Source organism: Thermoascus crustaceus, assembly GCF_041956765.1.
Source record: "Thermoascus crustaceus strain CBS 181.67 unplaced genomic scaffold VTN00scaffold_7, whole genome shotgun sequence".
In the NCBI taxonomy this organism is placed as follows: Eukaryota; Fungi; Ascomycota; class Eurotiomycetes; order Eurotiales; family Thermoascaceae; genus Thermoascus; species Thermoascus crustaceus.
Window position 1 is genome coordinate 602,401 of NW_027192533.1, and position 22,667 is coordinate 625,067.

General features: G+C 51.4%; 8 protein-coding genes across 8 annotated transcripts; 6 read left to right on the forward strand and 2 right to left on the reverse strand.

The window, feature by feature from the left end:
• Positions 1–681: 681 nt before the first annotated feature.
• Positions 682–1,703, forward strand: VTN00DRAFT_9235 (uncharacterized protein; the record flags this gene model as incomplete). Its single annotated transcript, XM_069436173.1, has 2 exons — positions 682–844; positions 1,621–1,703. 2 exons carry the CDS (start codon positions 682–684, stop codon positions 1,701–1,703), a joined length of 246 nt encoding a protein of 81 aa, XP_069284820.1.
• Positions 1,704–2,953: 1,250 nt separating this feature from the next.
• VTN00DRAFT_9236 (uncharacterized protein) lies at positions 2,954–4,878 on the forward strand (the record flags this gene model as incomplete). The annotated part of the gene is made up of 4 exons (XM_069436174.1): positions 2,954–3,651; positions 3,707–4,015; positions 4,067–4,558; positions 4,620–4,878. The coding sequence occupies 4 exons, from the start codon at positions 2,954–2,956 to the stop codon at positions 4,876–4,878; spliced, it is 1,758 nt and encodes a 585-aa protein (XP_069284821.1).
• A 2,327-nt stretch (positions 4,879–7,205) lies between these two features.
• VTN00DRAFT_9237 (uncharacterized protein) lies at positions 7,206–8,608 on the forward strand (the record flags this gene model as incomplete). The annotated part of the gene is made up of 2 exons (XM_069436175.1): positions 7,206–8,061; positions 8,136–8,608. 2 exons carry the CDS (start codon positions 7,206–7,208, stop codon positions 8,606–8,608), a joined length of 1,329 nt encoding a protein of 442 aa, XP_069284822.1.
• Positions 8,609–9,843: 1,235 nt separating this feature from the next.
• Positions 9,844–11,696, forward strand: VTN00DRAFT_9238 (uncharacterized protein; the record flags this gene model as incomplete). Its single annotated transcript, XM_069436176.1, has 2 exons — positions 9,844–9,904; positions 10,030–11,696. 2 exons carry the CDS (start codon positions 9,844–9,846, stop codon positions 11,694–11,696), a joined length of 1,728 nt encoding a protein of 575 aa, XP_069284823.1.
• A 1,126-nt stretch (positions 11,697–12,822) lies between these two features.
• Positions 12,823–13,888, forward strand: VTN00DRAFT_9239 (uncharacterized protein; the record flags this gene model as incomplete). The annotated part of the gene is made up of 3 exons (XM_069436177.1): positions 12,823–12,997; positions 13,073–13,449; positions 13,511–13,888. 3 exons carry the CDS (start codon positions 12,823–12,825, stop codon positions 13,886–13,888), a joined length of 930 nt encoding a protein of 309 aa, XP_069284824.1.
• Positions 13,889–14,832: 944 nt separating this feature from the next.
• VTN00DRAFT_9240 (uncharacterized protein) lies at positions 14,833–16,368 on the forward strand (the record flags this gene model as incomplete). Its single annotated transcript, XM_069436179.1, has 6 exons — positions 14,833–14,883; positions 14,981–15,001; positions 15,128–15,196; positions 15,260–15,355; positions 15,437–16,064; positions 16,136–16,368. The coding sequence occupies 6 exons, from the start codon at positions 14,833–14,835 to the stop codon at positions 16,366–16,368; spliced, it is 1,098 nt and encodes a 365-aa protein (XP_069284825.1).
• A 514-nt stretch (positions 16,369–16,882) lies between these two features.
• On the reverse strand, positions 16,883–18,241 carry VTN00DRAFT_9241 (uncharacterized protein; the record flags this gene model as incomplete). Its single annotated transcript, XM_069436180.1, has 3 exons — positions 16,883–17,330; positions 17,396–17,714; positions 17,812–18,241. The coding sequence occupies 3 exons, from the start codon at positions 18,239–18,241 to the stop codon at positions 16,883–16,885; spliced, it is 1,197 nt and encodes a 398-aa protein (XP_069284826.1).
• An 808-nt stretch (positions 18,242–19,049) lies between these two features.
• Positions 19,050–22,390, reverse strand: VTN00DRAFT_9242 (uncharacterized protein; the record flags this gene model as incomplete). The annotated part of the gene is made up of 4 exons (XM_069436181.1): positions 19,050–19,613; positions 19,674–21,738; positions 21,795–22,060; positions 22,172–22,390. The coding sequence occupies 4 exons, from the start codon at positions 22,388–22,390 to the stop codon at positions 19,050–19,052; spliced, it is 3,114 nt and encodes a 1,037-aa protein (XP_069284827.1).
• Positions 22,391–22,667: the final 277 nt, after the last annotated feature.

Sequence of the window (22,667 nt, forward strand, 5' to 3'; positions counted from 1 at the left end):
TTCCATCTCCTTCTCTTCCCTTCAATCCCGCCATCCTTCCCTCTTTGCCTTCATTCTTGAAACACGTTCCGCGTCTATCTCCTACCGTCACTCCATCCCACCATCTCTTTCTCTTTCTGGTCTGCCGCCATGGGCGTCCACCCTCTACCACCGGCAGAGCCCAACGGACATCAGCACTGGACAGAGCCAGGTATCCTCTGCAGGTAGAGCCATCCCCGGTTGGAACACTTTCTTGTACATAGGTACATAGCCGTTCACAGCAAAACTGAATTGAGCTTCTGTACAGGGAAGACGAGGGGAAGGTTATTCATGTATGGTTGAAAATTAGAATAGAAACGGAGAAATGGTGTATATATATAAGTGACCATTAGAAATAGTATGCAAGATAATAATTCAAAAAAGAAACATTATCGTGTATGCTTGGTGTGCAAATTTAGGTAAGTTCCTCGCGCATAAATGCATATGCTCCCTGTGACAGTGCATCAAGGCTTTTGATAAATGGCATTAGAATCTAGGTCCAAGGTTCGAGAGAAAGTGTTTGTCTGTTGAGAGTCTTCAGGCTTGTATTGAGGAACTTGAGGGTCTTGATAGCCATGTAGTTCGTTCACGTTCGCGGCTTTTGGTTTTTTGCTCCTGTGATGAAGGAACCACAATCCAAAACCGACAAGCGCAACTCCGGTAATGGGTCCGATGACAGAACCCGCTATCCAGGCATTGTTTGAAGATCCGCTATTCGATGGAGGCGAGGATGTCAATGCCGGATTTGCCGAAGGGGGCATGGTTATTGACATTGGAGGAGCGCTTGATGTGATTGCTTTGCGAGAGGGTTCAGTGCACATATTTTGTGAGTATACCTATACAGATATTGGGAATCTTACCGGCTGAGGGAAGCTCACGGTACACGGCGCTGGCAAACCAGTCGTGCCAGCAGAACAAATTTGTCGCAGATGGCATCCCAGCTGGTGAGGTTTGATAGACAGTCATTGTTGCGCAAGTGGCATCACCACTAGTGTTGTAGAGCCACATGGAGTTGTCAGAAAGCAATGTATTTTCACCATTGAAATAGCCCAATGAGCCCATACCAAGTATACGAATTCTCGTCATCGAAATAGAGTGAATCATCCCCGCAAAACGTAGCTATTGCAAATCGTCCAGTAGTGGATATAGGGCAGCACTGCGCGTACGTTCCTGAGGATATGAACGTGCTGCCCGTACTGCAGGTTATAGTCTCAGCTTAGAGGACAAGACAGGTTAGCATCTAAGCATAGGTTTTAAAGGTAGGTCATTATGAACTTGGAACACTTACTACCTATAGAGCTTCCCTCGGTATGGACCCAGTATCCATTGAACGACAGCGGCGTAGTGGTAGTGGTAGCAGCGACATAATAGAGATTGATAGCCACGGTAGTTATTGTTGCCCAAAGTGCTCTTTGTCTAGACATGTTAACAGTTGAACTTGAAGAAGAGATGTATCTGACAAAAACCCAAAGCAGCGTATTGGGTTTAGTCTTTTTGCTTTTATTGACAGCGAAATGCTGTGCGGCTTGTGAGCGTTCGGTAGTACGGAGTGGTTTCGCAGATTCCTTGACACTTGACAGCATGAGGCTGAAGACAACACAGGGCAGGAGGAAAATGCCCCCCAGCCGCATGAAGGTCTACGTCTTACGCTCCCTTGGGGCGGAGGTGGCCCTGAAGCTGAGTAGCCGACATGATCAGCTCGCTGCTCGAGGGACAGAAGACTCAGAATACGCTGAGGGGCAGAGAGAAATCCTGGCTGCAGACCATTATCCCTCCGCTAATGCATTGTTAGCGGTCTTTTTTGGTAATTTACCTAGGTCAGGCCCTTATTAGTCTAATATAATGTCCTTGTTACCTTTCTCGTCCCAACATCCATATGCACCTTTGTGGTGTTTCATTCGCGCCATGTTCATCTACATGATAGTTGTTCATACAGGAACGTTTTCTGCGAATCATTCAGGGCTTTCCCCTTCATTTAATGCTCAGGCAATGCCTCTTTTTGCGCATTGAGCAGACCTAAGCAATGGCTAGGCTTCCTGAGACATGGATAACGCTAAGAGTACTAGAGGGCGCCTTACGCGGTCTTATCACCGCGGATGGACAGGCGGTCCACGGCTGTATACAGAGAGTGCCATTTCAATTCTAAGCCTTGGAGTATACAATCCACAGAGGATCGACACTCGGACATGTTGCAGTATAAATAATACTGTACCTCCAAGCTGCCTGACAATAGAGTGATGGGGCAATAGGCAATTCTTTAGCTGCTCCAACAGAATTAAGCACTGTACCTGCATAACTATGGCACCACCAATATCAATTGCCATTCTGGCTGTTAGGGCAGTACACTAGTGAGTTATACACCTCATCTGCGACGAGTAGGAAATAAACATATACTTTTCAGGGAACGTCAATTCTCGTGACACTGAGAGACAGTATCTGGGGTGGAAGTTCATATAGAGCCAAACAGGGTAACAGAAATAAGGTCTATCAGAAAGTAGAGAAGTATCATATAATGCTCTTCGCTAAGCATCAGGTTTCATTCTGGGTATATCTTATCTCAGCTGTCGCCGGATGATCTCGGTCGGTTCTGGGGCGGAGGACTGAGAAGATCCCGACACTCACGTGATGGCTACTGGCTGCAATTCGCCGCCCGGGCTTCATCAAGCCTTTTGCCTTCCGTCACCAGCCACCGTCCACGACGTTCACCAATTCCTACCAGCGCAGTACTTGGCAACACATCTTGCAGGTACTGGACTCATCGAGCCCCGGTTTGGAATCAGTGCGGGGAGCTGTCTGCAAGTGTCCTGTTATTATCAAAGGGTTCGCACGTCAAGCCCGGTTCCCCTAACCGCTCTAACGAAGCCAAGTGAACCAAACCCTCTCCGCAAACCATCTGTTTCCTTGACCAAGGGGACGTGTTTAGCGCATCACCAACATGTCAGGTCTCGACGTTGAAGCTCTTCTCGAATCCACAGCCGCTCCCGGTCCCCAGGATGCTGCGGAGTCGCGCTCCCAAGATCGCGATGACCGCTCTAGAGGCGATCCAAGCGACCGCCGTGACCGTGATCGTTCCCGCGACCGCTCCCGAGACCGCTCCCGAGACAGGGATCGCAGACGACGAGACCGGAGCCGTGACCGACGACGTGATCGAGACATCGATGGAGATGAAGAGATGAAAAGCCCGAGAAGCGAGCATGGCAGTGCTAACGGAAGCCATAGAAGCAGAAGGAGAAGCAGGAGCCGCGACAGTGACCGGCACCGCTCTCGTCGTGACCGCTATAGAGACGATTATCGTGGCGGTGACTATTATCGCGGTGGCGGACGAGCCCGCTCTCGCTCTCGTTCGCCCTATGATGACCGGTATTACCGACCAGGCCGTTCACGAAGAGACGACCGCGATGACGATAGGCGCTATGGCCGCCGCGACCGTGATGGCCGTAGACGCAGCCCAAGTCCAAGACGCCGCAGCAAATCACCAGAGCTCACCGAAGATGAGCGTGACAAGCGTACCGTTTTTGTGCAGCAGCTTGCAGCCCGGCTAAGAACCAAGGAACTGATTGCCTTCTTCGAGAAGGTGGGACCTGTAAAAGAAGCTCAGATTGTTAAGGACCGTGTCAGTGGGAGGTCCAAAGGGTGAGTTCACGCCTAGAATTCTCGTGCTGTCGGCAACTGACTAACTCGAGTGCAGTGTTGGCTATGTCGAATTTAAGAACGAGGAATCAGTTCCCCTTGCCATCCAGCTTACCGGCCAGAAGCTTCTAGGAATCCCGATTATTGCTCAGTTGACTGAAGCCGAAAAGAACCGCCAAGCTCGCAACCCGGAAGCTGTCGGCGGGAACCATAACTCAATTCCGTTCCACAGATTGTATGTTGGTAATATTCATTTCAGTATCACTGAAAGTGATCTCCAGAACGTTTTTGAACCCTTCGGTGAACTTGAATTTGTTCAATTGCAAAAAGATGAGAATGGTCGCAGCAGAGGCTACGGTTTCGTACAGTATGTGTTCCCCATATACTCTCAACAAAATGCAGCTGCTGACTATTCTAGGTTCCGTGACCCGAATCAAGCCCGAGAGGCCTTGGAGAAAATGAATGGTTTTGATCTTGCTGGTCGACCTATCCGTGTTGGCCTTGGCAACGATAAGTTTACCCCTGAATCGACCGCGAACCTTTTGCAGCGTTTCCAAGGCCAAGGCGCAAACCAACACAGTTATCAGGGCTCTCTATTCTCTGGCCACGGAGGCCGTGGCGTCCAAGCTGGTGGCTCTGTCAGCAACTTCGACCGTGCTGGTGGAAGAGATACGGACAAAGGCGCTGGAGGCGCAAGCGCCCTGGATGACACGGATGTTGCCGGTGTGAACTTCAACAACTATAGCAGAGATGCATTGATGAGGAAACTTGCGAGAACAGATGAACCTGAGCCTTCTGCCGACGAGAAGGCAAGAATGCTCAGACCGAAGACCGAAACTAAGCCCCTCCCTGTCAATGTCAACATGGCAAGTAGATGTGTCTTACTTCGTAACATGTTTGACCCTGCTGAGTATGTGACCCCTCTCCCCCCCTTCAATACTAGCCGACTTTGATACTAACGCTACTTATAGGGAGGAGGGCGAAGGCTGGGTGAAAGAGCTGGAGGATGACGTCCGCGCTGAGTGCGAAGAAAAATATGGCCATGTTGTTCACATTGCTTTAGATCCAAACTCCCAAGGCGACATCTACCTGAAATTCGACCGAGTCCAAGGTGGCGAGAATGCCATAAAGGGCCTGAATGGGCGCTTCTTCGGTGGCAGACAGATCAGTGCCCAGCCCGTCGTCGATGCTGTTTACAGCAGTCTCTTTTCCCGGACTAAAGCAATTTAATGCTTGATATGAATCGTCCCTAGTGGAGCTGGATGATGGTAGGTATTGTTCTAACTGTGGCTAGGCGCAGTCCTTGACGCCAAAGATCATCTTGCGTCACTCTACTTGTTCGCCTGGTTCAGGTGCTTGGATGACACTACCCATGGTAGGTGCCGATTTTCCAACATCTTTACATGGTTATCCAATATGGGCCGAAAGGCTAGGTGCCAAATGATCTGTGTTTATAGGAGCCTTTATACGTGGCGTTTCCGTGCATAATTAGCGTGTCGAAATTAGTAAACGTGTCTCTCCGTCAAGCCCTGTAATTTCTAATATTTGTTTCTTGCCATGTAGTGGAGCGTCGCTCGGTAGATTTTTATCTTCTAGTTTCTAAATTTCATGACAAACTATTCAATATTAAATGTAAGTGAGGATTTCAGTATAAGCTTAAGCCTTATGATTTATAACCACCCGCTCTCCATGCTTTGCAGCCCTGTGCACCTCTTTTTGCTCTTCAAGAAGACGGTGTAATACGCCCTTTCTCCATGTATGTATCCATGCTGTCTCATAGTGGGAAGACTAAAACCTCGTAGCTGAATGCCACTTTTTCTGGGAATGAAGCAGGTCCTGGCAACACGCGTGCATGACGCTCGGGGGAATCCTACTGTGAAAAGAGTTGCTGCAGGAAGCGTCGATCGAAGGGCAGACAGAAAGCGAAATGGAAACAGTAACTAAGACCGACGAGGACGAACAATTTCAAGTCTGTTGCTCTATTCTGATCAGCGATCTGAACTGTACTCTGAGTAATCAAGCAGATCTGAGTTTACGGTTCGCAATTTTCTATCATGGGAACACTCATCAGAGATGTCACTGCATCCACTCGCAGTCTTCCTACCCATGATATCTGGCGTGTTCCTCACTGGACTTCCCAACCTTTCGGTAGGGAGGGATAACACAGTCCTCCCTCCTTTCTGGCCCTGGTAGCTCGATATCCAACCCCATTATTCTCTCTTTTTGTGGACGCAAGTCACCATGTGTTGTCACCATCTGATGGTCATCGCGAAGGTATCCTATATGTGTGTAGAAGTCAGCATGGATTGCTAAGGTTCCGTTCTAGGAGGAAGTCGCTGACCCGTCATTCATGATGGAACTGGAGTTTGTCCAAGTCTATCGGTGGGTGTTTTTGCGGAGAACAGGTTTCTAGCATCTCAAGGAAGGGATTTGCAGATAGGCTGTTGTTGAATATTCTCTCAAGACAGGTTCCCCAGAATGAGCCATCCGAGGTGGCTTGGACGCTGGGAACGTGCGAGGCCGAGATTCACAAGGTTACCCGCAGAGAAGCATGTGAATTTCTCTCTAGGACCTAGAACCCGGAGAACATGAGACCTGAAGTTTGCGGGGTCTTCTTCTGAGATCCGGAGTTTTGCGCTCTGAATTCACTCATCAGACCGAAACGCACACAACAAACAGACCCTGGAAAATGGAAGGATAACTACTGTCAAGGCATACCGGGTAAGATATGGCAACATTCTGGATGTTGCGGGCACTTTGGATGGTAATAGATGGTCTAGAATGACCGCAGTCTTGCGCCTGGCAATACAGAGCTAAGATATTGCACACAGGAAAAGCAATAAATCCTCGACCCAATACACAAGGAGGTTAGGATCAGAATTCAGGATTCACACTTTGAAACCAAAGTGACGCCACTTTGGTGTACTAGGTATAGATCCACTTGCGCACCGGAACTCCTTCCTGCTAGCAAGGAAGGGTGGAAAGCATCGTTGCTGGCTCTCTCGAAAAGGGGCTGTAGGTTATCTGAGCACTTCTCCCAGGTTGGATCTTTTTCTGCTGTTGCTCTCCTGGTCTGTAGATAGTAAAAGTAAAAGATATTGATCAAATAAACCAATACACAGTATAAACGATTCCAAGCAACCTTTTCTTTGATATCCTGAAACCAGAGGAATTGAATACAGCAGTGGGACCCTTTAGAAACAGAATGTCACTGCGCAACACCTTTGCCACCTCTTTCACTCCAGAAATTCCCTGGATCATAGCATTACACTTCACGTCCCCTGATCTTGGTTATATGCAGTTCATCCAGTCTTGCCCTTATTCTTATCCTTCTTTCCAGCTTTGTACCAGCCCTCTGATATGAAGTTGTTGATTCCTTCCCCAGCAATATCAGCCCTCAGAAGTCCCTTGAATCATTAGACACTGCCATTTTGTCTCACACAGACCAGTTCATCTGTTGTTTCTTGCTTTCCCTGACACCACCTGTGCTAATCTTTTCTTCTGTTGTCCAACTTTTAACCCTTTGAGTGGTACCTAAAAAACCTGGACTGCTAAACATGCCAGATACACCCGCATCACCTGCAGGCTTGTTAACTCCTGGTCATCCTCATCTTCTTGGGAGTCCAGGACCAGGCGTCTTTCAGTCCCAACCGCGCCCTTATGATCTCTTGCTGCGCGAGTTGGAGCAGCTTCAAGCTCGCCACAAAGCAACACAAGAGCAACTGGAGGAGGCCCGGAGACAGATCATGCGCGACAATACAAACATGCAAAAACTCGAAGCAAAGATTGCAGAGTTAGAGGAGCTGGTTCAGAAGCAGAAGACCACAATCAGCAACCAGAGCAAGACTATTGCTGATCCAAAAGGGCTCCGGAAAAAGCAGTCAGGCGCGCTGTTACCAGTTACACCCCATCGCCAGGTTTCCAATAGGCCATCGTTCGATACTCCATTTTCAAACAGAGCCCCGAATTCTTCACATTCAGGGGTCTTCGACCTCCCGCCTCCGCGGTTCGACCTTCAGAGTGCAACGCGCCCGCAGAGCGTACTTGGACGTGTTTCCTCAGCCGCTTCACTTCCATCGTCTCACATCGATTTCGGCAGTATTTCCTCCCAGTTCGCTTCCAGGTTTCAGGAACTTTGGCCGAAGATAGAAAGATTCGGTCAGGTCCATGCAAATGTGCCAAACGTCTACAACGACAGTCATATTGAGAAGCGTATCAAGGAATATATAATGGCCGTCTCTGATCAGTCGAACGCATCGTTCCTTCTTGGTAGTAATGTCACCCGGTTTCTGCTCCTCGCTAAAGCAATCAACTTCTACCTGGTCCGTGATGTCTTGAAGATCACCATAATCAAGGGATTTAATGCAGCTGCAGATACAGAAATTGGGAACATAAAGAAGTGTCTGTTTCCTGGTGAGGAATCCTCTTCACCTTACGATCTTTTTAGCTCTTTAGATTAGAGAATTTCACTGACTGAACAACTCAAGACACTCCGACAACCGTTCGCAACATGATGTTCATCGCCATGGCAAACCAGGTTAACAAACTCAAGAAAGAACAAGGATTCAGGGAGTTCTGTCAGAGGCGGCTTCAGGATCACACCACAAAGCTGTGGCAGTTGGTGGGACCTCTCACGCACGCAGGGATGACCAACATGAACGCCTATTCCGACCTCTCTGCAATCATTTCTGAAGCACAGGCACTAGCCCTTGATATGTACTCGACGGCATTTGAGTACAAGTTCGAATTTCCTGTTCAAAATGATCTGTTCGTGACCACGACCATGGTCAATCGTGATTCCTTCATCAAAGGCGATCCACAAATATTGATGAGGAACAAGACCAGAGTGAAGCTCGGGATCACTCCAGTCACGAGAATGCGTGATAACTCAGGAACCAGTCCAACAGTCCAGCTGATTCATCTTAGCCAGGTCCTGCTTAAGCCGCCAGCCAAGCAGTAATGTTCTGGGGGCAAATCGAAACTATTCCGGACCAGAGCAGTCGATTCCTTCAAAATTGTTCTTCATGATGTACACGACTCGTTCTTTTCTGCCTTCGAAGCACAGTAAATTGTTATTTCTGTTTTGCAAAGGATCGCTAGTGTTGTTCAAGCATCTGGTGGCTGACGATGATTTCTATTCGATTTTATGATGATATCTTCCGTATTTCCTGCCATCATGTGTTCCCCATTTCGCGGTCGACATTTAATCTTTGCGGATCATCATGGCTCCATCGCAGGCATGCAATTTCACAGACGAACAAGTTGAGACGGATGCGGACTCTGATGCAAGAATCCACGCTCGAGCTTCCTGTCCACGAACTTCTTTCTTTGATCATAATCCCGGGTGTTTTCTAATGTGTATTCTCTTAATTAATGGGCAAGTTGGTGGGGAGTTTCGGAAGGGAAAAAGTTAGTTTGCTAAGTTCTCTTATGGTTTCCATCACTTCTATCTCGTTTAATTCAATTGCAGTTAAGGTCTCATAATACTCGAGCTGTTTTCTGCATTAAGAGCAGAGATCCAAGACAAAGGAAAACTCATAAAGAGAAGCATAGACACGTCATATAACATAGAGATAGATAATGGGTCCTCGAAGTTCTTGGCAACTGACAGCTTCATCAGGAGCGTTTGTACATATTTATAGCAGCAGAATGAAAGTAAGTAAGTGGGGACGCTGATGACTTAGAAAGTCGACATAGACGGATACAGAAGAACACACGTGAGACGAGCCTTGGCTACAACTCTCTATTCTTAATTATTGATATTTTCGAACATCTGATAGGCTAGAGAGCACACGTACAGTTGGCGATGTGAGCTGTGGATAATCGAGTCGGAGAGTTGAACCCCGTCGGGTATGATGCAGACACGGACACGGCACTGCCCTGCGGCTGTCGGCTTGCAGAAACTGGTTGAAATCCACGATGACCTTACCCGCCGCCGGCTATCCACTTCCGCCTGGGTTAATATAGCACGTATTTCCTCCGTTTCGAGACCGCGTGTCTAGTTGCGATGATCGCATTGGAGGAGCAACTTGACGTCCTTTTTTCAGAACTTCGCCGTCGCCGAACGGAGTAAGCACTACATCGCGCTCGGGCCACAGCAGTGAAGACCCCGGCTGGAATACTTTCAAGGAGCAGAAAACCACTTTCTCGAGACCAGACTCCCTCATTCTTCAACCTCCCAATGCCTACAGATCCATGATTTCGACCTCTGCAAAGCGAGTGACGGTCACGGCCTGGACATTGGCCGATAGTTACAGTGCGCCTTGCCCCCCTTGTCTTTTTTTGCCCCTGCAGCGCTATCTCTGGAGCTCCCGATCCAGATATCCCACCAGATCGCCCGGCCTGTATGTAACTGATTGCTGATCATATCCACCGGGGTAGGCTTCATCGCGTCCTTTGCGCGCCAACACAGTACCGATAGCTCTTCTCCCAAAGGCGGCAAGAGCCTGAAGCGGCGACAATTCCACGATTACTTCGTAACGCATCTACCTTCCTCCTCGCTACACCCAGACTCCAGGGGACCAGCTGGTTCTTACCATAAACTACCCCGATCAGCGTCTACACCCCATACCGGGAGCACAAGTCACCCACCGGCCGCGTTCCAGCCGCTGGTAGGCCGGGAGACTACCGTTGTTCGCATCCCGCTTCGCAGTGCGAAACACCATTTCGGGGTCTCCTTCTCTCGGGGATCTCGTCCTGCAAATGAAGATACCTACCAGGCTGGAGTGATCGAGATCCCGGCTTTTGCAAAGCGCGCGCCGCCATCCCTGACTTTACCACGGCAGCCTGGCACCGAAGGTTCCCCTATCCCTCCGCCGGAGCACAGGGGTGCGGACAGTGCGAGCGGAGACCCACAAGTGTTCTACTTTGGAGTATTCGATGGGCATGGCGGGTCTGAGTGCAGCGAGTTTTTGAGAGATAGATTGCATGAGTATATTCAGGATGCCGCCGCGGATTTCGAGCTTCAGTCGAGTTTGAAGAGGCCGGCGCCGACTGGAGATGGTTCGATGCAGTCCGAGGGGAAGCACGAAAATATTTTCTCTCACGCGACCTTGCCAATTGTTCAAGGGGCAAACAGAAAGAGGATCGGGGAGCTCGAGAAGAGCCTTGTAGAGGATTACAAAACTATTGTCGGGGGCTACTTCAAGAGGTTCAAGCCAGCCCATTTCTCCTATTTTGGAAAAGCGGGCTCGAAGGGCGATAAATCTGATTCCTCGTTGGAGAAAAATGGAGGCGTTCTCATCGAGGAGGTCATGGAATATGCTTTCCTCCGTGCGGACCTTGACTTTATATCTGCACAGGCGGCGAAGGATGACGACGACGCTGTGCAAGCGGACCGACCGCTGAACGAGGATGATATCCTCCACCGTCCTAGTCAGTCTCAGACCTTGAAGATAGGAGGACCCAAAAGGTTCAAAGGCGGAAGCACTTGCAGTGTCGCGATGATCTCAACACCGAGCCCTACTCCGTTTTGGCATCCGTCAGCTCCTTGCTCCGTTTTGATATCTCACGTCGGCGACACGAGGGTTCTTCTATGCTCTACTGCTACTGGCCAAGCTATCCCGGTGACTTCAAACCACCATCCATCCTCTCCGGTCGAGGCAAGCAGGCTGCGGCGATATGCGGCGACGTTCGTCACGGACTCCTTTGGAGAGGAGCGCATGAGCGGTCTAGCCAATACCCGGGCATTTGGAGACATTCAGTCCAAGCGCCTCGGAGTGTCCGCGGAACCCGAGTTCAGACGCATTGAGATGGCTCCAGCAGAGTACTCCTTCCTGGTCCTGATGTCGGACGGGATCAGCGACACACTCACCGACCAGGAGGTGGTCGACATCATCAAGGAGGCCAAGACCCCCGATCAAGGGGCCAAAGACCTGGTCGGCTTTGCCACGGAGGTCAACAACGAGGCTGATAACGCGACGTGCCTGGTCATCCGACTCGGTGGGTGGGAACGGAGACTGGAAGGCGGCGTGGGGAGCATGGGCACGAAGGAGTCGAGAGACTGGCGGAGGCAGGAAGCTACAGATCCGCGCAGGTCACGGACATGAAGATTCGAACCACGGAAGAGGATAATTATATAGTATTTAGAATATAATTTAAATATGTATACATATTCTTGTTCAGATTTGTTTTTGTGCATATGGCAAAGCACACTGGCTGGGAGCTTTTAGAGAATCTGTACAGGCGAATCCATAGATAGATTAATGTCCATAGTTTTTGATAGTAGCACGTGAGAGCATACGATGCAGGGATTTGTCTGTGCATATGCACCATCGATGCATCATCCACTCGTGGGGTCGAGGACGATCTTCAGATAGGGTAAACTCGAAAATCTGTGCCGCCGTTTGTTGCCCGACTCAGCCTGCAGTTTGACGGTGGGCTCAGCGTGTTGATATTGTTGAAGTTTACCGTGTTGAGGAGCAGGATCCGGACTGAGTTGTCCTTCGTCACGTCCCGGAAGAGCGGCGAGCGACGATCCCCAAAGGCTTCAACGCGAGACGAATCGGGCTGCGATCGCCATCCCGTCCTTTTCCCTCACACGACCACCCGCTAACGAGCCTGGACCCTGCAATCTTTCCTCCAGCGCGAACTGACGTTAATAATAACTCCTGCGTCGAACGAGAAAATCCCGATCCCCGTGCTTATCATCTTATCAGGTAGACACTCGAACCAGATCCTTCCTGGGGGAATCCTGCTCCGATCCAGCTTCGACTGTCTATCCGTCGAGGATTCCACGTCCGGTTCTTTTCGTCATTCATTTCTTCTGCAGACTTTCTAGAAGACGGCTCCGTGTCCCTGTCCCCCCACGATTGCTTAACGAGACAACGTGTAAGTTTGGGTACCCCTGAATCCGATCTTCCGTTGTGGTCCCGCGCAGGAAATCATCGCCTTTTCTTTTGTTGCATGGTGCTGTTGGTGCTGGAGAGGGTTGCATTACTAACGAATCTAGTGGTGAAGGTGCATAGCTCTTTTATCTTGACACGTCTCCCGGACCAGCTAGGACCAGCCATAAGTCTCGCCGCTATCGACCGAATAATACCTACCTAAGACAGAGAAGCCTGCATTATCTCTCCGCCCGCTATCTCCCGGAGCCTGCTACCTTATCGCTCCTTAATCTGCCTCTCCAACTCTCCCGAATCTTCACATAACAACGCGTTCCAGCTAAGCCCCAGAATGAGCGCCCGGACCAGAAGACAGAAGGCCGCTGCCGCGGCTCAGTCGGATGAGAGTGACATGTCGCCAAGCGGGAATGGCACGATACACAAGCCCTCTCCCAAAGAGGAGGTCTCATCTCCGGCTTCAGAGGAGGCCCAGGAGAATGTATTCCTCTTCTACCCAAACTTAATAGGTATGCGCTCTTTTTGATGATGATGCGGGCATCTGCGTCTTGGATACACGATCTGACCGCTTCTCTCTTATCTAGGCTATTCGCGAGTAATCCTTGCCATTGCCTCACTCTATTACATGCCACTTCATCCTCGAACATGCTCCCTTCTATACAGCATATCGTGTCTGCTGGACGCCCTGGATGGACTCGCAGCACGGCATTATAATCAGTCGACGACCTTTGGCGCGGTACTGGATATGGTCACAGACCGCTGCACGACGGCATGCCTGCTCGTCTTCTTGAGCTCCGCATGGCCGAGATGGGCGATATTGTTCCAGGGCCTAATCAGCTTGGACTTGGCAAGCCATTACATGCACATGTACGCGACATTGACCATGGGCGGCTCCGGCCAGAGCCACAAGAAGATCGATTCCAGCCGGAGCTGGATCTTGTACCAGTACTATCACAGCAAGGTAGGTTCTCCGGTTTTCTTTTTCTCTGCGTCTACGATTACAATGCTGACACCGCTTGCAGACTGTACTATTCGTCTGCTGCGCTCTCAATGAGCTCTTCTTCATCGGCTTATATCTCCTTTCCTTCTCCTCTCCTATGTTATCGCCGTCCCTCCTGCAGCCGGTCCCCGGCGCGCAAGGCTCCTCCGCGCAGCCTGGGAACCCCGCTCACCCCATTCCCTCCGGTCTGTTTGCCAGCCCATGGAGTGCTGGTGCTATGGAGCTGGCACGCGCCAACAAGCTGGACAGCTTTTGGCCCTGGGTGATTACCGGCATTTCGGCACCAGTGATGGCGCTCAAGCAGTTCATCAACGTCGTGCAGCTGGTCAAGGCCAGCAAATGGCTAGCGGAGGGCGATCTCGCCAATCGGAGAGCCGCCCGGGAGGGTAAGAAGCTGTAATCTATATACGGCGTGGGTAGGATGAGCGGGTAGTCGAAGTGCACCGCTGGCAACCTATCTCGCCGGGTCTACATTGGAATTGCTTTCGACTTCCCGGCGGAATACCTATTCTATCTTCCTGGCTCTGGAGCTTGGTCTGCAGATTCTAATTTTGATGGTCTATTTTGATCATGGCCGTCTTTTTTTTCTGCATCAGGTCTTTCAACTTTGTGTGATTTGTCTTGGCAGGGTGTGCGGGTTCATATCATCTTACGGGCGTGTGTACGGCTCGGTTGTGATCCGGCTTCTGTTTTGCCTCCCTACTTGGGATTTCGCTTCGCCTTTTCTTTCCTACGTCTCTGTTGAGAAATTACTCGATTTCTAATGTACGTAATCATCTCTCATCACTGCAAAAGGGGTTCTGTTTAGTAAGAACCTCGCGAATGCATCTCCGTTGGCTCCCCTACTATTAGACTACTACTATCTAAAGTGCCAATAAATGTTCACTCTATCCAATTCCACCTCCAGCCAGGATATAGGGGAAACAAATAATAATAAACACGGGTAGATACGGAATAGCTCTCAGCGGGAAAAGGTGGAGCTGATCCGCCAACAATGTCAAAGACCAAAATACAGAGATATCATTGTCCTCGCCGTTCCTTGACGATCGACACCGCACCTTCCTGTACTGTAAAACAACGGAGTTGGATAATCATGATACTTCCTTCGCTGAGTCGTGCCCCGAGCCGGAGCCGAACCCGGTGATGAGCGCTGAGTCGCGCTCTCCGTCGGGCCGCTTCCGGGCTCCGGTGTCGGAACGCGGGGTCGGTGTTCTTTCACCCCGCCGTGAGAGAGAGAATCGCGAGAGCGGGACAAGGCAAAGAGACCCTTTGAATTTCAACTTTCCCAGCTGAAGCTTCTTATCACATTTTTTTTTCTTGTGAACAAGAACAAATACCGCTACAATGCCGTCGTATAACATTGTCGTTTTCGCGGGAGACTACTGCGGTCCTGAGGTGAGAAACTTCTTGTTGTTGCGTCGGATGAGTTGTACGGCATTCAATGGCTGACGATTCCGGTCCGGTCGTTTGGACCTCGTTCGGGGGTTTGTAGGTGACTGCGGAAGCTCTCAAGGTATGTAGTTCTTGCTCTTTTGTCTTTGATACCTTGTTTAAGGCATCTCTAGAAAGAGAGAGTCTTGCGGTATAACTGGGAGAATATGTTGCTGACTTCTGCTTTCCATTGATTGGGCAATACTAGGTCCTCCGCGTCGTTGAGAAGTGCCGGGACGACATCACCTTCAACTTCCAGGACCACCACCTTGGTGGGGTGAGTTGGATAATGTTCGACGTCCTCTGGTCCGTCCGTCGCTGACGATTTATACGTGTGAAGGCTTCAATTGATGCGACGGGCTCTCCGTTGACCGATGAGGCTCTCGAGGCTGCTAAGAACGCCGATGCTGTCATTCTGGGTGCTGTTGGAGGACCGGTACGCTAATTCCTTTCCTTTCTCATCAAGAGAGCATTCTACTTTCGTGTCTATATCGGAACACCGGTCTGATCGAAACAGAAATGGGGTACCGGTGCCGTCCGCCCCGAGCAGGGTATCCTCAAGCTCCGCAAGGAGATGGGCACCTTCGGCAACCTACGACCATGCAACTTCGCCGCTCCCTCCCTCGTCGACATCTCTCCCCTCAAGGCCGACGTGTGCCGCGGAGTCGACTTCAACATCATCCGTGAGTTGACCGGCGGTATCTACTTCGGTGATCGCAAGGAGGATAACGGCGACGGCAACGCCATGGATACGGAGCCGTACTCGCGCGCCGAGATCGAGCGCATCACCCGCCTCGCGGCGCACCTGGCGCTGCAGCACGACCCCCCTCTCCCCGTGTGGAGTTTGGACAAGGCCAACGTCCTGGCGACCAGCCGTCTGTGGCGCAAGACCGTGACCGAGGTCATGACCAAGGAGTTCCCGCAGATCAAGTTCGGACACCACCTGATCGACTCCGCGGCCATGCTCATGGTCAAGGACCCGCGGAAGCTCAACGGTATCATCGTCACGAGCAACCTGTTCGGAGACATCATCTCCGACGAGGCCAGTGTCATCCCCGGCTCTCTCGGCCTGCTGCCCAGCGCCAGTCTGAGCGGCATTCCGGACGGCAAGAGCAAGGTCAACGGTATCTATGAGCCGATTCACGGTAAGTCGATTCTTATTCCTAACCCCTTCTCCATTGTCAAAGTTGGGATATATGCTGATGGCAACCCACAGGTTCCGCCCCCGACATCGCCGGCAAGGGCATCGTCAACCCCGTCGCGGCCATCCTCTCGATGGCCATGCTGCTGCAATACTCTCTTGCCCGCCCCGCTGAGGCTAAGGCCATTGAGACCGCCGTGCGCAACGTCACTGAGGCTGGCATCCGGACGGGCGACATCGGCGGCAAGTCGACGACCAAGGAGGTCGGAGATGCCGTTGCCGCGGAGCTGGAGAAGCTGCTGAAGTAAAGGCGAAAATAACCAGGTGGAATGATCGCATGGTGAAAGGCTCCCTGTATATAGGACTCCAAATTCGGAGAAGGCTCCGGTACTTGATACAAGCAAAGATGAACGACCAAAAAGTACATAGAGAAGAGGATGGTAATATATGTCTGATGAAATAGAAACAAAATTTAAAGACCGTAGAAACCTCATTTTCACGCTGCTCTATGAAAAGTAGACCATCTATGTTGCAGAGCTATAGCATATACCTAAATATGCAACTGGGTATCTCAATGATCAACAACCGAAAACAGAACGGAAAATGACAAGCCGCAGAGAAAATCATTTTGCCTCTTCCACACGAGGAACTTTTCTTTCCGTGTCGTATCCGTTTGCAATGCACCGGTCCGGAGCCCCTCTAATAATAGAAGTAGAAAACGCCTCTTAACACCCATGACTCAAAAATGAATATATCGAGCAGCGCCAGCATCGTGGGACCTTCGGAAGAACCACCCTCGAAACAAAACCCACAACTATCTCCCTACCGAATGACCGGCTCTCCCATCCAGTCTGGCTCTTCAAGACCGGTCACCTTCGTACCATCTCCGTCCTCCGCATGCTCATCCCGTGCATCCTTACCGCGGAGCGACTTGCGGACACTCTGCCTCCTCGAGCGCGTACCAGCGACACCGGCGGCGCCGCCAACGGCCGCGCGCCGACGGTCGTCATCCTGGGCGAAGACCTGAAACCCGCGAACGTGCGTGTCCTTGCCGTTCTGGTGGTTCTCGCAGACCCTCATCTGGATGACCATGGCCTTGAGGACGTTACCGGCGGTGGGATCGTCGTCGTCATCATCCTCCTCGTTATCGATATCCTCTTCGTCTTCGTCTTCGGGGTACGCTTCATTCTCCGACTCCGAAAACACATAATCATGCGCCTTGCTCTTCCTCTTCCTCGAAGACCTCCTTCTCCGCCTTCTCCTGCTCGACCTAGTTCCCGCGTCACCCCAACCGCCATTCCTACCCCCAACCCCTTCAGGGGGATATCCACCCACCCGCACGGTCCCTCTCCCTCCCACGTCGCGAACTCCACGAGATCGTTCCCGCCCATCCCGGCGAGGAACACCATCTTCGTCGGGGTGTAACTCTCGTCGAGCTCGAAGTCCAGGTACACGCGGATCTTGACGACCGCGACGAGTTTGAAGAAGTGCAGCGTGAGGATATGGGGCTGGGGGCCGTCGGATTGCCAGTACTGTGACGGGGAAGGGTTGCGGAGGGCGGCGACGCCGCAGCCCGGTTTGTGGGTTGAGACGGTCCAGGAGGCGAGGGAGGAGATTTCGCGGAGGTTGGGGGGCAGGGGGGAGGGGGATCGATCTGGATGGATAGTAGAAAACATGTCAGCAAATGAGTCCCTACAAATACCTTGTATGTACCAGGGAGTTAGGTAGGTGCTGTTTGTTACTTTACTTACTTCGATCCCGCATCTCCTCGTCTTCATCCTCGACCTCCTCCTCCTCTCCCTCAGCTTCTTCAGCGCCCATCTCTTCCTCATTCTCCTCCTGCTCGGGCTCCAATTCCTGCGTCAGCTCTTCTCCCTCCTCCTCATCCACCTCCTCCGTATCTGAATCTGTATCTGCCGCCGCCGCAGGAGAAGGATTGAACCTAGGAATAACACCCGCCGCCACTGCGCGACGAGGATCCAACATAATGCTCGCTGGCAACGGATTCAATTGCGGTGGTGTCGTGGCCGGGGCAACACGCTGCGGAGGCGTCTGGAGCTGGGAAGCAGGGTCGAGTCTCCTCAAACCGGTCCCCGATGGTTGCGCAGGTGGCTGTTGTTGTTGTGGAGGAGAGGGGCCCTGGGAAGGAGGAGGGCGGCGGACGCCGTGGTGTCTGCGCATGTTCTTTGTTTTGAAGATTTCTTTCTCTTGGTACCTTGTCCTCCCTGGTTTCTAGGCGCCAGTTAATCAGGCGACTGGCGCGCTGTATCTCCTCTTAATGCCTCTCAATTGAGGGCTGTTTGAGGGGCGTGACTGGGAGTACTTCAGGTACAGGCCTTGGTAACTAACTAGTTAACTACTCGGCATTTACTTCAGTTGACTAAGCTCCGCATCTGTAGATCTGGACGAGTCACGTGGGGTGATATAACCTATCGCGGCGCCGATCCTCCAGACTTCGACTAGAGCACATCTGCTTCTTCCTTGTCCATGACAAGGGCATGACTTGAACAATACAAATACTAATTTTAAAGCCGATAATAGCTTTTCGTTTTTATTATTTACTGTGAACGGAAGTTTGAGACGGGCTAACTTGAAAAACCACTTCTTGAAAGCTCTTCCGCACCTTGAATGTTTCTGCTTTTCTGTTTGTTCTATGTCTATATCTACCACTAACTACTATTACCTCTATATCCACACAGATCTCGCTACCAAAATGAGATATCAGTGCTGCAAAAGATTGGCATGGCAGCACACCAAATACTTGTGGGAACACGCACACTTCCCCCAAAAGGTGCAAAATGGACTCAAGCAAGGTATATAACGGCATCCATCTTGCCCTTTTACACTTACCTGCTGTCGTACTATCCGACATCTCTGGGCAGATAATCCATATCTGTTGTGATCTCTTGCCGGAGGTGCCTTCTGATCGGACAGACACCTGGAACCATGGCTGGTTGTTTGTTGAAGGCCAGAAGCACCGACCATATTGTCAGGCATGCACGCCATTGTGTGCCTCGACGCTCATCTTCAGCTCCGCTCTCTTCTGGCGGCGGAAGAAAATACGCTTGGCCCACTTCCATGCCTCCACGCCAGCAAAGAACAGTGTCGCTTCGACGAAGACAATACCCCACTCCCACGAGATACCCGTGTGCTTGAACACAACGTGATTGATGACCGGAATATACAGGATCGGGAAGATGGTGATGAAACCCGCCATGATCGCCCAGAACAGGAACTGGTTGCGCCAGACATCGTGCATCCACTGGGTGAAGTACTTCTTCGACTTGGGCTGCATGCGGAAGAAGGAGCGGCGCATATTGACCATCTCCCAGGCCAGGAAGAGAGCGAACCAAGTGAGACAGACGAAGGTCGTTGCTCGTGCGCGGAACACCAAGTCACACTCTAGCGTGTAGTTTCTGTTGCAGCCTCGACCGAGGTTACCGTCGCCAAAGCCCCACATCACCAGCGAGAAGGACGCGAGACAGAGCGCTGCTGTCCAGATGCCGTAAACGAGGATATCGATGATAATCTCCCAGGTGAAGATACCTTGTTTCTGCGCAGCGGGTTAGCATATTTGTTTCATTCTAGAGGGAAGGGATTGGCATATTCGTACACTTTGTGGGGGACGATCCATGATGTCCGGTGCAGCTATTTCCATTCCAAGACCCATGTCTGGCATACCGGACGTGATCATGATGATCCAAAGAATTTCAACGGGAGCGAGTGGGAAAACAGATTGGCCATCCTTGTCCTTGAACGCCAGACCGATAAGAAGCGTGCAAGCCTGGGCTATGTTTTCAGCCAGGAGATGGAGGACAAACTTTTGGATGTTGTCAAAAATCCGACGACCTTCTTCGACCGCATTGAGAATGGACGCAAAGTTGTCATCCGTCAGAACGATGTCGGCGGCATCCTTGGCGACGTCGGAACCGGCCTGACCCATGGCAATACCCACATCGGCGCGCTTCAGCGATGGAGAGTCGTTGACACCGTCACCGGTCATGGCAGCAAAGCGTCCTCGTCGGTGGAGAGCTTCGATCATGCGGACCTTGGTCTTAGGAGCGCAACGAGCGATGACCAGGGGCAGGGTTGGTAAGGCGTCAATCTCATCGTCCGTGAGCTTGTCAAACTGGCTGGCAGTCATAACCATGGCTTCCGCGACGTCGGCAGACAGGCTGTTGATATGAGCTGGAATAATTCCGACCTGTTGGGCAATGGCCCTGGCGGTTCCAGGGTGGTCACCTGTGACCATGTGAACGGTGATACCGGCACGATAGCACGACTCGATGGCGCCTGCGGTCTCTGGACGGGGTGGATCATATAGACCGACGAGTCCCAGGAAGCAGAGATCCTTCTCGACGTCCTCGCGGTTGAGGTCAGAGTCTTCAAGTAGAACATTATCGGAGATGTACGGCTTGTTTGCCAGCGCGAGAACTCGAAGTCCCAGTTTGGCAAGTCCCTCCATGTTCTTCAAGATCTCGCGGCGATGGTCCTCAGTCAGTGGCACAGGATCCGAACCCTGTTCCCAGACAACCGACGTGCAAGCATCAATGATACGCTCGACAGCACCCTTGGTGAAGACCATTGATCGTTCCTCTTGCTGGGTGATCTTCGTGAAGATGACCGACATCTTCTTGACATCGGAGTCGAAGGGAAATTCCGCCTTCTGATGCCAGATGGCACCTTCACCTTTCGTCCAGCGGTCCCGGTTCCAGTTGAAACGAGAGGCAAACACCTGGATAGCAATCTCAGTAGGCTCGCCCCGGGCGTGCCATTCACCGTCGTCGGACTTGTAAACGTGTGCGAGGTTGGCCATGGCTGCAACGTCGAGGAAGTCTTCGAGCGCTGCATTGCCATTCAGCAGGTCCTCGAAAGAAGTGACCTCACCGTCGTTCTCATCCATATCGACAGGGGGAGATGTGGAGAAGCTGAGATCGCCAACGGTGGGGTTAAATGGCTCGTTGGACGTTCCGACAGAATATGTACCACGGGAAGGAATCCATGCCTTTTTGGTAACCATCTTTCCCTGCGTGAGGGTTCCTGTTTTGTCTGAGCAGATGTTCGTCACAGCACCGAGCGCTTCCAATGAGTCCAGCTTGCGGACAATCACATTCCTCTCGACCATTCGCTTGGTACCAACGGCCATCGTGATGGTCAACACCACGACAAGACAAGCCGGAATCATACTCAAGCCGGTACCAACAGCGTACAGGATAACCTCGTTGTTGTTACTGAAGAAGTTCGCGGCCATGACGATGATGGCAAACAGGACGGCAACACCGAAGAGCAGAATAGCCAACTTGGAGAGCTTCCTCTGCAGTGGAGTCCCGACGTTCACACCAAGAAAACGGCCAACGGCATCGGTTCCAGTGAGCGTCCAAGCCTGAACGTACCAACGCTTCCTGGTCTCTCCATTGGGGCCGCGCTTGACAGGCCGACGTTTGGAATCGCTGGCACGGAGAGCGGCAGCAATGGATCCAATCTCGGTCTTCATGCCTGTAGCGACAACTACGCCACGAGCGCGACCCCTAGTGACGGTACTTGAGCTGTAGGCAATGTTCAGCCGATCTCCAGGGCCAACATCCTCCTTGAATGTAGCGTCACAGTCTTTCTGAACCGGAAGGGACTCGCCAGTCAGGAGAGCTTCATCGGTTTCGAAATTGACTGCTTCGACCAATCTTTCCCCTAAGTTAGCACATTCTATTTCACGCCTAGTTGGTCCAACGCGACGAACCTGATGTCTGCAGGAACCGTGTCTCCAGTCTTGAGCTCAACCATGTCACCAGGCACAATGTCCGTTGACGGGATTACTGAGGTTGTGCCGTCTCGCGATACGGTTCCCGTGGGGGAACTGAGCGAGCGAAGAGAATCCATGGTCTTCTCGGCTGCATATTCCTGGAAAAAACCGACGATGATATTAAGAATGATTACGGCTGCGATAACACCGCCTTCGATCCACGATTGGATACCAAAGCTGACTGCCATAGCTAGAATCAAGACCTACAAAGGCGAACACAGAATTGGATCAGACTAACAGAGTTCCATTGAATACTAGGGGGACAAAAGGGGGCGGGTTATGGGCCGCTTAACTAGCATCATTGCGTTCGCCACTTGGCGGATCAGAATCTTGATAACTGAGACTCCTTCACCCTCATCCAGCTGGTTGAGGCCATACTCCTGGAGTCGGCGGGTGGCTTCCTCAGTCGTCAGACCATAATCCACCTTGGTGGACAGTTCACTGAGAACAACATCATATGGGAGACAGTGAGCAGGCTGTGATAGAGGGCTGTAGTCCGGCTTTTCCCGGCCGGGATCGGGTTTCTTCCCCATGGCAGGCAACTACAGAGGCAGATAAAAACCGAGTAGCACCAACTGCTGTTCGATGGACGAAACACTTGGGAGAAGAGACTTTTGGAATAGCGAATATTCTGGACGCGCGGGGAGAGGGCACGCCTTATAAGCCCCAGGGTGGAGCATAATGAAAGAAAACTTCGGTGAAGTCTTGGTCTTACGACAGGGAACCTGATCGCTATTATGGTCGAATCGCTATTCGGTAACTGGGCACATGTTCTGCGACCCACGTCTCTCTGTACAAATACCTGATCAC